Source organism: Siniperca chuatsi, linkage group LG17, assembly GCF_020085105.1.
Source record: "Siniperca chuatsi isolate FFG_IHB_CAS linkage group LG17, ASM2008510v1, whole genome shotgun sequence".
Classification (NCBI taxonomy): domain Eukaryota; kingdom Metazoa; phylum Chordata; class Actinopteri; order Centrarchiformes; family Sinipercidae; genus Siniperca; species Siniperca chuatsi.
Genome location: NC_058058.1, coordinates 26333090 through 26345386, shown reverse-complemented (window position 1 = coordinate 26345386; position 12297 = coordinate 26333090). Strand labels below are relative to the sequence as shown.

Sequence of the window (12297 nt, the reverse complement as noted above, 5' to 3'; positions counted from 1 at the left end):
CCATATTCCTTGTTCCACACACCAACCTGTCCAGGCTCACTAAACACGGATACATATCACTGCCTTATCCAAACATCCAAACACACACACACACACACACACATTACCAACACATAACCAACTTAATCTAATCTAATCTCTGCTCCCAGTCTTATCATATCATCACATGCATCATTGTAACTGCTTTATGTTATTGTCTGTCCATTATCTTACTTGTCCATTAACTTATTTATCTTCTGTCTTTCTTCATTTCCTTTCGGCTGTTCCCTTTCAGGGGTCGCCACAGCGAATCATGTGCCTCCATCTAACCCTGTCCTCTGCGTCCTCTTCACTCACACCAATTAGCTTCATGTCCTCTCTCACTACATCCATAAATCTCCTCTTTGGTCTTCCTCTAGACCTCCTGCCTGGCAGCTCTTCTGTGTCACTCTTTTTTGTCACGCTCTATTTCACCAATAAAAAAAGAAAATAAAAAAAATAATAATTTTGACTCTTCACGCTTTCACTTTTTTGTGCTGTTATTTTGCACAAAAAATATATACTATGTTATAGCCTATGCCGGAGTTGTAAGATTATATACATTTAATTTAATTTTTGATATTTTTTATGGCCGGCATTTTTTTTAACACCAGCCATTCAATATTTTTGCATTCTGTTAATACATCTTTCTATAGTAGTTTATATTGTTACTGGCAGAGTCCACCTCTTTAGGATGATAGCCAAATTGTGTACCTACAGACACAATTCACAGACAAATGCCACTGCCAATCTAATTCTATCACGAGTCCAGTATTACTGTCAGACATGCTGATAGAGTTGTCCCAACACCGAATGGCAGCTGTTCCGGGCATATTTTAATGGACTGGTGTTGTCTAAAATAAAGCCGATCTGATCCTTTCTTCGCTGTACTCTACTGCATTTGTCCACCTCGGCCTGCTGGTGTTGCCGCGCTGCTCTCCTTAATGACAGTGCGGCTGTACAGTGCCAGCATCCTGCTGCATGTCCAAGGAGAAATTAGTGTGCAAATGTGAAAAATGATTTGTGACTCTGAATTCTGATGCTGAGGTTGGTAAAATATATGGATTCGCTAAGCTCCAACGCGACTTATCATTAGCAAAGAGCAGTGTACAAAACATTCAGGTACCAGCTTCTGATTTTCACTGGTTAAAATGACAAACGTCACAGCAGATCATATCAGCTGTCGCTAATTAATGTTCATTTCGAGGTTAACTTGATAACAGGCCCACGTTAAACTTGTCTGTTGTCTGGTTAAAGTGCTCTCTGCAAATCAGTGAGTGTGCTCGGCCCGAGATTGTTTATGTAGTAGAAGAAGAGAAGCATCACTCTGTAACACGGCAGCACAACCGCAAGTGTTTCTGCAGTTCCAGTAGGTCTCTCTAGCTGATCGCATCACATCAGCGTCTATAGTCGCATTCTCCTGTTAAACTTTCATTCATAGCACGTAAATAATTAAATTATAAACGTAATAGTTTTGAACAAGGACCTTCAGTATTTGGATCAAGTAGCTCGTGAAAAATAAGGTGAGTTAGATTGGGTAGACTACAGCTGTGTCAGATACATATTTAATAAACATTTAGGTAAATAGAAGCATCGTATCAGACTCGTATCAGCAGATACTCAGTGTTAAAGGACTCAGATTGAGATTGGGGCCAAAGATGTGATCGGGGACATCCCTAATTGTTGACAGTTTCTTTTGTCTTCTTCAGTAAAACAATGTGACACAATAAATGATTCATCATACAGTTTGTTGTAGTTGTTCAGTAAACAGATGCACCAGTTGCTCAAGTTCTTCTGTTGCATATCTGACAGAGTGGCAGCTCAAGATGCGTTTGCTGCCCCCAGTAGTCGACACATATGTCATTTCCTAATCCTGTTGCCAGAAAGGAACAGTGATTTTGGAAAGTTCTGCAAAGCCCCACATTACATTCAATGTTGACTTTTTTTCTAATTCTGTCTTTCTGCAATATCTGTGCATGGCAACTATGGCTAAGGTTAGGTAAAGATTGTGGTGTAGCGAATAAATGATGGTTAAGATGTGGTTAAGGTTAGGCAACTAAAATACTTCATTAGAGTTAGTGAAATATCAGTGCATGGTTAAAAAATGTGAGCGTACGTTTTTAAACTCTTAAAGTACGGTATTAAAGTTTCATCATGTCTTATGGTATCCTGTTTTCTCGTCTCCAGTCTGTGCTCTCAGGAGACGTTGCCGGTGACCTTCCAGGCCTGCGTCATGACCAAAGACTGCGATGTGACTGAATGGTCTGAATGGTCAGCATGCTCCAAGGAGTGCAACGACCCCAACGGGCCCATGGGGGAGCGCACTCGCACCAGAAAAATTAGCCAGTTCCCAATCGGTGGAGGAGCAGATTGTCCAGAGCTGGAGGAGAAGGAGCCCTGCAGCCCCCAGAGAGACAGAGTGCCACCCTGCATTGTGTAAGTACTGGACAAAGACAGAAAGAGTTATCTGCTAGTTTGCTTAAAGCTGACTTGAGTAGGCGTACAGTTTTCATGTGGACTTCTTCTGGACTGAAACAATGTTACTAAACATGATCTCAGGGATGAACACCTGCTGCTGGTGCTGGCTATGCCAAATCACTTTGCACTTTTATAAGGTTATCATGGTGTTAACCATGTCATCTTTTCATAATAATTTTTCTCTTTTATCATTTGAATGGAAAAATAAACAAATAAGACATTTGTGATGATAGAACGCCAAGAGGCAAATGGGCTTCAGTGGGGTTGACCCAATGATCAATCTTCCCACTCAGGAAATATTGACATTAAAATAATCAAGGGCTCCAGTGCCCCACGCTAACATTATAGCCTACACACTGCTGAGTGATAGCAGGCCCAGGGGAATTTTAGTTTTTTCTCAGAGTTTGACCGATTGAAAATTTGAGACAAATATTCTAGGCCACATTACTTGATTATGCAGCCCTAATGCTTTAAACTTAACAGCGACATTTCTTTATAGAAACAATTTCATGGTAGCAGGATAGACTTTGACCTTGTTGGGTCTGACAGACCAACGCCCCTTGCTGGAGCACAAGGCCTTATGCACTTACACACTGTGAATTCTGAATTGAACAGATCTTTTACATATGAAATAATTATTTTTTTTCACATCCTCCATAGTCTAAACTAGGGAGATTGACAAGTTAATTCTCAATGCCACCATCCTGCTGCACTTCAAGTACCAGATAAACTGTCTGCGTTGCATAGTGTTGGGTCATTTAATGCATGACCCTACATCAACAACCCTAGTCTAGCTGGGATATGCCCTAAAATTGTAGCTTTTTATGAATCTTTTATGTGAATTAGGTGTCTTTCCAGCAGCTGGCCTGGGTTGAGGCAAATAAATTGTCTACCTGAGCACAAGGTTACAATGTCGGGACAAAAACATGGAAAAAAAGAGGGTGGCTGTCTAGACCTTACAGCTTTTGGACAGGTTCTTTAGTTTCAGCTCATATGACCACATTTCTTGCTTTCTGAAGCATAGTGATGACAGAGGGGTGCCAATAACGGGTTTTTTGATTGATAGTGGAGAGTCTCCCCTTCGGGTGCAGCAGTGTGTTTGACAGCGGGGAAAGTTATGCTGGGGATTATTTACAGACAGTCCTTTGCTGCTTCATTTCAGTATGTTTAAACCCAGTTTAGAATTGTTGTGCAATGTAATCGGACAAAACAGCTGATCTGTCATGTAATATTCGGTACATTATTATTTATTTGTCAGACGCGTTTCCATCGCCTATTTGTCACAAACTCTTTATGGACAAAAGGAAAAAACACCGAGTGTAAAACCTTTTTAGTGATACTGTGGAAGTTTGGTCGAATTTTGTTGCTTCCATCCAGCTTTTCTACTTAGATAATTTGCATAAAAATGCTGGGACGGAAACACGGCTTTGTGTTTCCCTGTTGCATATTAACTTTTGAAAATAAAATCAAGCGTCCTTCTACATTAATTAACTGTCTTGAACCACTTTTTCATTACATTAGGTAGGCCTACACCGGAACACGACAGAATTTAGTTTTCACTGGAATTCCTGAACAAACCACAGACGAGCCCCTGAAAAATCAGTCAAGGAATTCATGACCAAACGGCTCAAACTACCCGCAGAAACCGCCAACAACATCACACTCCACCGCGTACACCATCTGGGATCAAAGAACACTAATAACCGACCACGGCCAATCATTGCAAAATTCGAGCACTACAAACAAAACAAACTAGTTCAATAACAAGGCAGTCAGCTAAAAAAACAGACTATGGACTCAGCAGCCAAGAGAAATTCTACAAAGATGCAAACAACTGTTTCCAATCCAAAACTGATGATGAAGGAAGGAAAAAAAAGCAATAATCTCAGTGGACAAATTATACATAGATGGACAGTTATACCGAGATAAGGACATAAGCCCCTGCCTCTTCTAGACCCAGACACGCACACGCACACACACACACACACACACACACACACACACACGCATACACTGACATATCTATGAAGGGTAGAACATATCAATATTCACATGTAGAGGCACGTGTAGCATTGTCATGTCTAGTGTGGCGTATCAGTGCAGGGCTGAGTGAAGCTGATGCCGGCAGGTGCGAAGCACTGCGTCACCACACCTAACACTTCCACCTGAACCCTTGATGCAGTCTTCTAGGAAGGTTTTATTAATCCAGAGAGAGAGAGAGAGAGAGAGAGAGAGAGAGAGAGAAAGAAATAGATTGACCATTCGTTCTGCACCCTGTGTGTCATTATTGCAAGTATATGTTGTTTTTTTAGGCTACATAAAAATGATGATAACAGTTTATTTAAATAAAGATTACTTTCTGATTATTCAGCAGTGAATAGGTTCAATGCGCTATTACCTAGCGCTCAAAAGATACAGAGGTTCATAATCCTTTCATGCTATTTCTGCTGGCACTGGGCAATGCAGAACCTTTTAACATTAACGTTAGCCTGCAATTAGCGGCCGTTAGCGGCAGTATTGTGTTACGAAGGACAGGTGAAGTGGTTGCAGTTCGAACTAAGAAATTTCAATTAAGATGAATTGAACTTTTATTAATTATTTCATTACCTGAAATCATTTACCATGATAAGCATATTCAGAGAGGTTTGTGATCTGATCGCTCCATTGATAAATTGATTACTGTTGATTTGCCATCGCCAACTTCACAGGCTCAATGGTGACAGCAGTATGTGGTTGTCAAGGTTGGGTTCAGGAACCCAGGTGTCCTAATGGGTCCCTATTAAGTGATGATGTTTTTTCATTGCTGTAATTCATTCACTCCAAGCTAACCCAATGAAATAATATAATATAAATAATAGCATACAATAACTTAAGCAAACCCGGTTCTATGAGGGTGCAAAAGCATGCATTGCACCCTCAGTTTAATATTTTGCAAAATATTTTGATTTTGAATGAGGTTTTCTTACAACTGGACCAGACTCTCAAAGTTCTGGTTTTACTTAATCTCTCAATAACACATATATTTAATGCAAGAAGTCATCTGCTCATTTTATTGGTCTGTTTTATGGGCAGAGTAGAATCAGCCATAATGTGAGACAGTAAATCAGACAAACAGTTTGACAGACAGCAGGAAGAGAGGCAGCAGCTCTGTATGGTACTTAAGAACTGCTCTGATTGAGTGTCCCCATCTGGGCAACTTAAAGCCCCAAGATGCAATGCTTTCCCAGGGGTCTCATTGTCCCGCAGCAGTGCAGAGGCAACTGAGAGAGAGAGACAGAGAGACTTTTCTCATGAATATGGAGCCTTTCACTGGCGACCTCAAATGAATTCCATTATCAGCATGGAGGCAGGGTTTACATTTTCTGACCTCAAGGTGAAAACCACAATGCATTATTGCTGAAGCAGACTGCTGCCAATTCACCAACCAGACACAAACCCATCTATGAATAGCTGCTGTAATTAACAACCTCCTTTCAGCTTAAAAAATCGAGTCAGTCTGGGTATATTGCAAATCCTGAGGCATATTGTAAACAAAGATCTAAGGTCAATAACATAAAAAGTCTTTCTAAAAATGCTGAGAGATGCCCGCCACCCCAGCTCAATCAGGCACAACCGATGCTGTTCAGTGCCTGCAAAGAGCCATGCACACTGTGAGGTATGATAAAAACAAACAATGATAAAAATAGTTGTTGTCATTTGCTTTTCCATGATCCAATCTGTTTTGGGGGTTGTAGTAAATTTCATTATATAATTATTGCAGTAATAATAGTCAAACATGAATTTCTTTTACATGAATGATCTTGACTATAATTAGTCTATAAAGAAAACACAAAAAGATGTGCAATTTTGCAAAACAAATATACCCATTTGAAGAGGGAGGCACAATGCAATGACCACATAGAATATTTTTTTTTAAATAGTATAATAGTAATTATAGTGTTAATATTAATAAATTAGTAATAATAGGAATGACAGCTATAGGAAAAATAATGTCAGCATCAGTAACAGAGCTGTAGTAGCAGTTGTCAACACTGGATTGTTGACATCATGGCCAGCTGATCAATCAAAAAATGTACATCAACTCTTACAATGCAATTATAGGAATCACAAATAAGATACATAGAAAATATTTGAATATGTTCTGAAATTTCTTTAAAAAGGTGGGTACAACATGACGTGAGAACACCATTGTCCGTAGACCCCACTGATGAGAAACAATTATAATGGGAGGAACAATCTCCCTCCAAATAATGTAAGAAATTGAAGTTTTAGGAGCTTTAATTAATTGTGGGGATTAATTTAATTATTAATTAATCGAATTATTTCTTTTAAGAAAGGACAATATGGTGCTGATATATTGTATCAAACGCTTCTTGTGTCCACCTCCACCTTGTGTCCTTAGTTACAGCTGGAAGACTACAGAATGGACAGAGTGCAGGGTGGATGTGCTGCTGAGCCAACAGGACCGTCGGCGTGGAAACCAAACAGGATTGTGTGGAGGCGGGATTCAGACCCGAGAGGTCTACTGTGTCCAGACCAGCGCTGATTCACCACCCAACCTCGGCTCGCTCAGGAGCAAAGAAGGTCAGTATCCCAGCATGCTTTTCTTCTATCATCTCTACTGTTCTCTTGTATTGCTATATTTGATCTACTGTTTGTGTGCCTTATTCACCATTTATTAAAATATTTGATCACTTTATCACAATTGTTGTTTACATAAATACAGTTCTGGGCAGGCTATGGAGAATTATTGTTTGTAATTGTAAGCATATTATATAGTAGTGCCTGTGTAATTTTGTCATTATATTTTACATAAACTGTTAACAAACACAGGCATACAATTAGTTTTTTTCATGGGAATATTATAGGAACATTGTTTGGTTACAGGTCCAGTATCAGCTATAATAATTAATGTTGTTGCTGATTTGAATGTGAGTGGCATCATAAAGGAAACTGTGGCAGAGATTGCGTACTGATTACAGATGATTACAACATCAGAATCTTGGGTACCACTTTGTAATAAGGTACCCTTTATAACCATGAGAATTAATGACTTACTAACCTTTATAATTCCAAAGTTTTTTTGTTGTTGTTTTTTACAATTTGGTAACCCAAAAGTTATTATATATGTTTTATGTATCATTAATAAATCTATAACTACAGATACAGATAATCTATCTGTATATATATATACACACACCTGAGACTCTTTCTTGGATGTCTGCCGCTGTGATGGTGACTGGATTCTGTTCAGGGAGGTTGCTGTGGCCACTGTGCATCGCTGTTGTGTGATGCCTCCCTCTCCCATATACTTTTTCAGTACTGCTCCATTTCCAGCCTTGGTGGGTCTGCTCTGCTGTTATTACCCTGCCATTGAGCGTACACTTTCGCAGGTTGAGTTGCGAACAGCCGGTTTATTTTTCGGCCTTAATTATCTCTTGTGTATCTCTTTAGGCGGCTGGCCAAGGCTTGGAGCCTTTGTTTGGCAGTTTCGAGTGCTTCAGGTATGGGCATCTGGTTGTACTTCTTGGGTACTTGCTTTCTCATTGCACCTCTCTCAGCTGGCTCACTTCTCTCCGGGCCTCCTTGATTTTTGCCTCCAACCTTCGTTTCCATGGTGGGTACTGTCTCTCATGGCTCCCATGGTTGCATTCACATCTTCTAGGAGACTTTCTGATGGTACTTCATTTAGCCGTTGTAGTTGGCGTCGGGGTTGCCTTGTATTCATCCTCGCCATGATCTTATCTTTCAGGTCTTTCAGGTCACGCTGCCTCGTTCAGCGTGATTTCTCTTGGGGCTTCGTACCCAATCTCTGGTTGGGGAGCTGCTGGTTGACCTCTGACCTGTTGTCCTGGCTCCCCCTTGCCGTAGCATTTGTGTTGTATCTCATCAATCTCAAGTTGTGATAGCAGTTGCCGCTTGTGGATGTTGGAACACTGAGCTACTAGTTGCTTCGCTGTAAGCCTTGATTGTGGGTTTCGAAGTAACCATTCATCCCACATCCTGTGCATGTAACCCCTCTGACTAGGGTTACTGGAGTAGTAGCATTCCAACAGAGCCTTATTATCGCATCTCGCCCATCTTCGTCTTGTTCCAGTAGCCCATTTGTCGTCTCGATGCCCTGGTTCCCCAACACCTGACGCAGACCTTGTTTGGCCGGGCGACGTCTGAGCCGGCATGTCATATATTCCATTGTCACTCATCATCATGAGGTAGGCAGCAGCGTGAAGGGTCTTGCCTAAGGACCCACACTGGATGATGGGTCATTGCTCAATGCGTCCCGAAGGGGATTCGAACCCTGTGTGAAAGTCGTGTGACTTTCCAATTGAGCTATCCAGCCGCAAGGCATCAACAGATGACGTGCTCAGGGAATGTCTCAGACAATGGGAGACAATGTCTCAGTGGTACATCCCGTGCACTGGAACATAACTGAAGTGGCTGATATCAAGAAATCCTACCAATGGCTAGAGCGGGCCGGACTGAAGGACAGCACAGAGGCACTCATCATGGCTGCACAAGAGCAGGCCCTGAGCACCAGAGCGATAGAGGCCCAGATCTACCACACCAGACAAGATCCAAGGTGTAGGCTGTGCAAAGAGGCCCCTGAGACAATCCACCACATAACTGCAGGGTGTAAGCTGGCGGGAAAAGCATACATGGAGCACCATAACCAAGTGGCTGGCATAGTGTACAGGAACATCTGCACTGAGTATGGACTGGAAACCCCGAGGTCAAAGTGGGAAACACCTCCAAAGGTGGTAGAGAATGACCGAGCCAAGATCCTGTGGGACTTCCAGATTCAGACTGACAGAATGGTAATGGCGAACCAACCTGACATTGTTGGGGTGGACAAACAGCAGAGGAAAGCCGTTGTGGTTGACGTGGCAATACCAAGTGATGGCAACATCAGGAAAAGGGAACATGAGAAACTAGAGAAATACCAAGGGCTCAGAGAAGAGCTGGAGAAGGCCTGGAAGGTGAAGGCGACAGTGGTGCCCGTGGTCATCGGAGCACTCGGGGCAGTGACCCCCAAACTGGAGGAGTGGCTACAGCAGATCCCTGGAAGAACACCAGACATCTCAGTCCAAAAGAGTGCAGTACCAGGAACAGCAAAGATACTGCGCAGAACCCTCAAGCTCCCAGGCCTCTGGTAGAGGACCCGAGCTCGAAGGATGAGACCACCCGCAGAGGGTGAAGGACAATTTTTTTTTTATATATATATAGGAGGGGATGGTATAGGTAATGTTAATATCAAACCAAGATTTGAATAATTATCACGTGGTCCTGAGAAAACCAAGTTTGTTATGTTGAGATCACAAGATAATCATTTCAGCTTTATGTAGTACTATATGCAGCATGAAATTTGGTACCACACGTAAATATTTTTACATTACATTACATTTCTTTAGCTGACACTTTTATCCAAAGTGACAATAAGTGCATTTCAACCATGTGGATACAATCCAAAAATTTCAAGACTCATGCAAGTACATCAACTTTTTAAACATCAAAAACCACATTACTTCTGATGCAATATTAGAATTACAACCCTGTCTCCAAAAATCACATTTCTCTGCAACTAATTTGTTTTCTTTTGACAGCTAAACCATAATTATTGCTTTAAGTGTTCTATTTAGACAACTGAAAGCACTTGTTTAAGGTTATAATACTAGTGTTTAACATTTGGTTTTGCACTATTCATTGTATTGTGTGATTCATTTGTGTACTGCTGCTGTGACATGTGAATTTCCCTTTGGGTATAAAGTATCTATCTATCCATCCATCCATCCATCCATCATAGGGAAAGATGCAGGTCTTATTTAAATATGAAAAAAGTCATCGTTGACTTGATCAAAAAGACAGGAGGTGCATCCTTTTTAAAAAATAAACCAGAACCGCAATCTTTCCCAACCTTAACGTAAGTGTCAGTAGCCTAAACCTAACCACACGGACACAGGACCCGTATCCAGTGTCAAAGTTCTCCCTTTTGTACGCCTTGTATCCCCCCTGACCACCTCCCTATGACTTCTGTAACACTTCCTGGAAAAAAACTTTGTCAGTAAACATAACTTGACAAAACCATTTAATATATGAATTTTTTTTTGTGTGTAAATAAAGACCAATACAAAGAACACCAGCATCCTCTTTTATCATTGCATTCAATTCAATTCAATTTTATTTATATAGAGCAAATTCATAACAGAAGATATCTCATTGCACTTTTCCTATAGAGCAGGTCTAGACTGTGCTCTTTATACTATTATTTACAGAGACCCAACAAATGCCACCAAGCAAGCACTTGGCGACAGTGGCAAGGAAAAATTTCCTTTTAATAGGCAGAAACCTCGGGCAGAACCAGACTCAGGGTGAGTGGCCATCTGCTGCTGCCATGTTAGGTTTAGAGGAAGAACCTCGAACCTAGAATTTTAAAATAGTAATAATGTGATGGTAGTGGTAATATTGATATTAATAAAGAAATAATAATAAGAGTGATAGTCATAGGAATAATAATGGCATAATAACACAATACAATACAATAGTAACAAAGCCAATAACAACAACTGTGGTAGCAGTTATCAAGCATGGGGACAGCAGGTGGCCCACAACCACAGATCCAGTCTCTGCAGCTCTGGAGGCAGAAATACCTGCTGAAAGCCACAGAAGGAGAGAGGAGAGAGATGAGAAAGCACAGAACTACGGGAGAGAAGATGTCGAGTTAGTAACATGCAGTAATGGGATAAAAATGCATACAGATGGAGAGGGAGAGAAGGAGAGAGGAAAGAGGTGCATCATGGGAAGTCTTCCGGCAGTCTTGGCCTATAACAGCATAACTAAGGGATGGTTCAGGACTCACCCAAGCCAGTCCTAACTATAAGTTTTATCAAAGAGGAAAGTCTTAAGCCTACTCTTAAATGTGGAGATGGTGTCTGCCTCCTGAACCCAAACTGGGATCTGATTCCACAGGAGAGGAGCTTGATAACTGAAGGCTCTGGCTCCCATTCTCTTGGAACCACAAGTAACCCTGCATCCTGAGAGTGCAGTGTTCTAGTAATAATCTGGTAATAAGGTATTATGAGCTCTTTAAGATACGATGGTGCCTGACCATTAAGAGCTTTGTAGGTGAGGAGAAGGATTTTAAATTCTAGTCTGGATTTTACAGGGAGCCAGTGCAGAGAAGCTAATATTGGAGAAATATGATCTCTTTTCCTAGTACACATGCCGCAGCATTCTGGTAAATTACTCGGACACTGCAAGTAATCCACAGCTAAATTCCACGATTGTAACTGCATAGTAATCATTTTATTAGACAGAATTCATATCGCCTATCAAGGGCTGTTATCAGCTATCAGCAATAGGGTTTGTGGTGTAAATTTACTTTTTAATAGCTCATGTTTTGACACAGGCTGGTTAATAACAGCTTCAAATCACATCTGTGAGAGCCGAGTGGCAAGTTGTTTATGAGCTTTTGAATCATCTGCTTAGGCTTGCGTTTCTCACACATACACACACACACACACACCAAAGTCATGACATCTGTTCCTGCTCTGCACAGAGTCTCTGATATGCTTCCCCTGCTTTACCAACCATGTGCGAACCAGGGAGGAGAATTAAAGAGGTTTTCCCCTCAAATCAAATCTGGGACTAAGCTATATGAATATGATAATATATGTGCAAAAGTCACACAGAGAGGACAGCAGATGAAATATGAGCTTTCACGTAAATTGGTGGCATTACTGAGGACACAGAGGCTGGAAGTGGTAGCACGCCCTTGCTTATCCAGCACTGCCACAATAAGTCTCA

The 12297-nt window shown here is 41.2% G+C and overlaps 1 protein-coding gene across 3 annotated transcripts in view; it reads left to right on the top strand.

Annotated features, from left to right (window-relative positions):
* Positions 1 to 12297, top strand: part of thsd7aa (thrombospondin, type I, domain containing 7Aa) — a 194980-nt gene that overhangs the window by 75968 nt on the left and 106715 nt on the right. For all 3 annotated transcript variants that reach the window (XR_006375187.1, XR_006375188.1, XM_044171549.1), the window contains exons 3-4: positions 2206 to 2454; positions 6899 to 7080. Coding sequence is in view for 1 of the 3 variants with exons in the window: in XM_044171549.1 (XP_044027484.1) it covers positions 2206 to 2454; positions 6899 to 7080 (431 nt within the window). In the remaining 2 variants the exon portion in view is untranslated. The remainder of the gene's footprint in view (positions 1 to 2205; positions 2455 to 6898; positions 7081 to 12297) is intronic.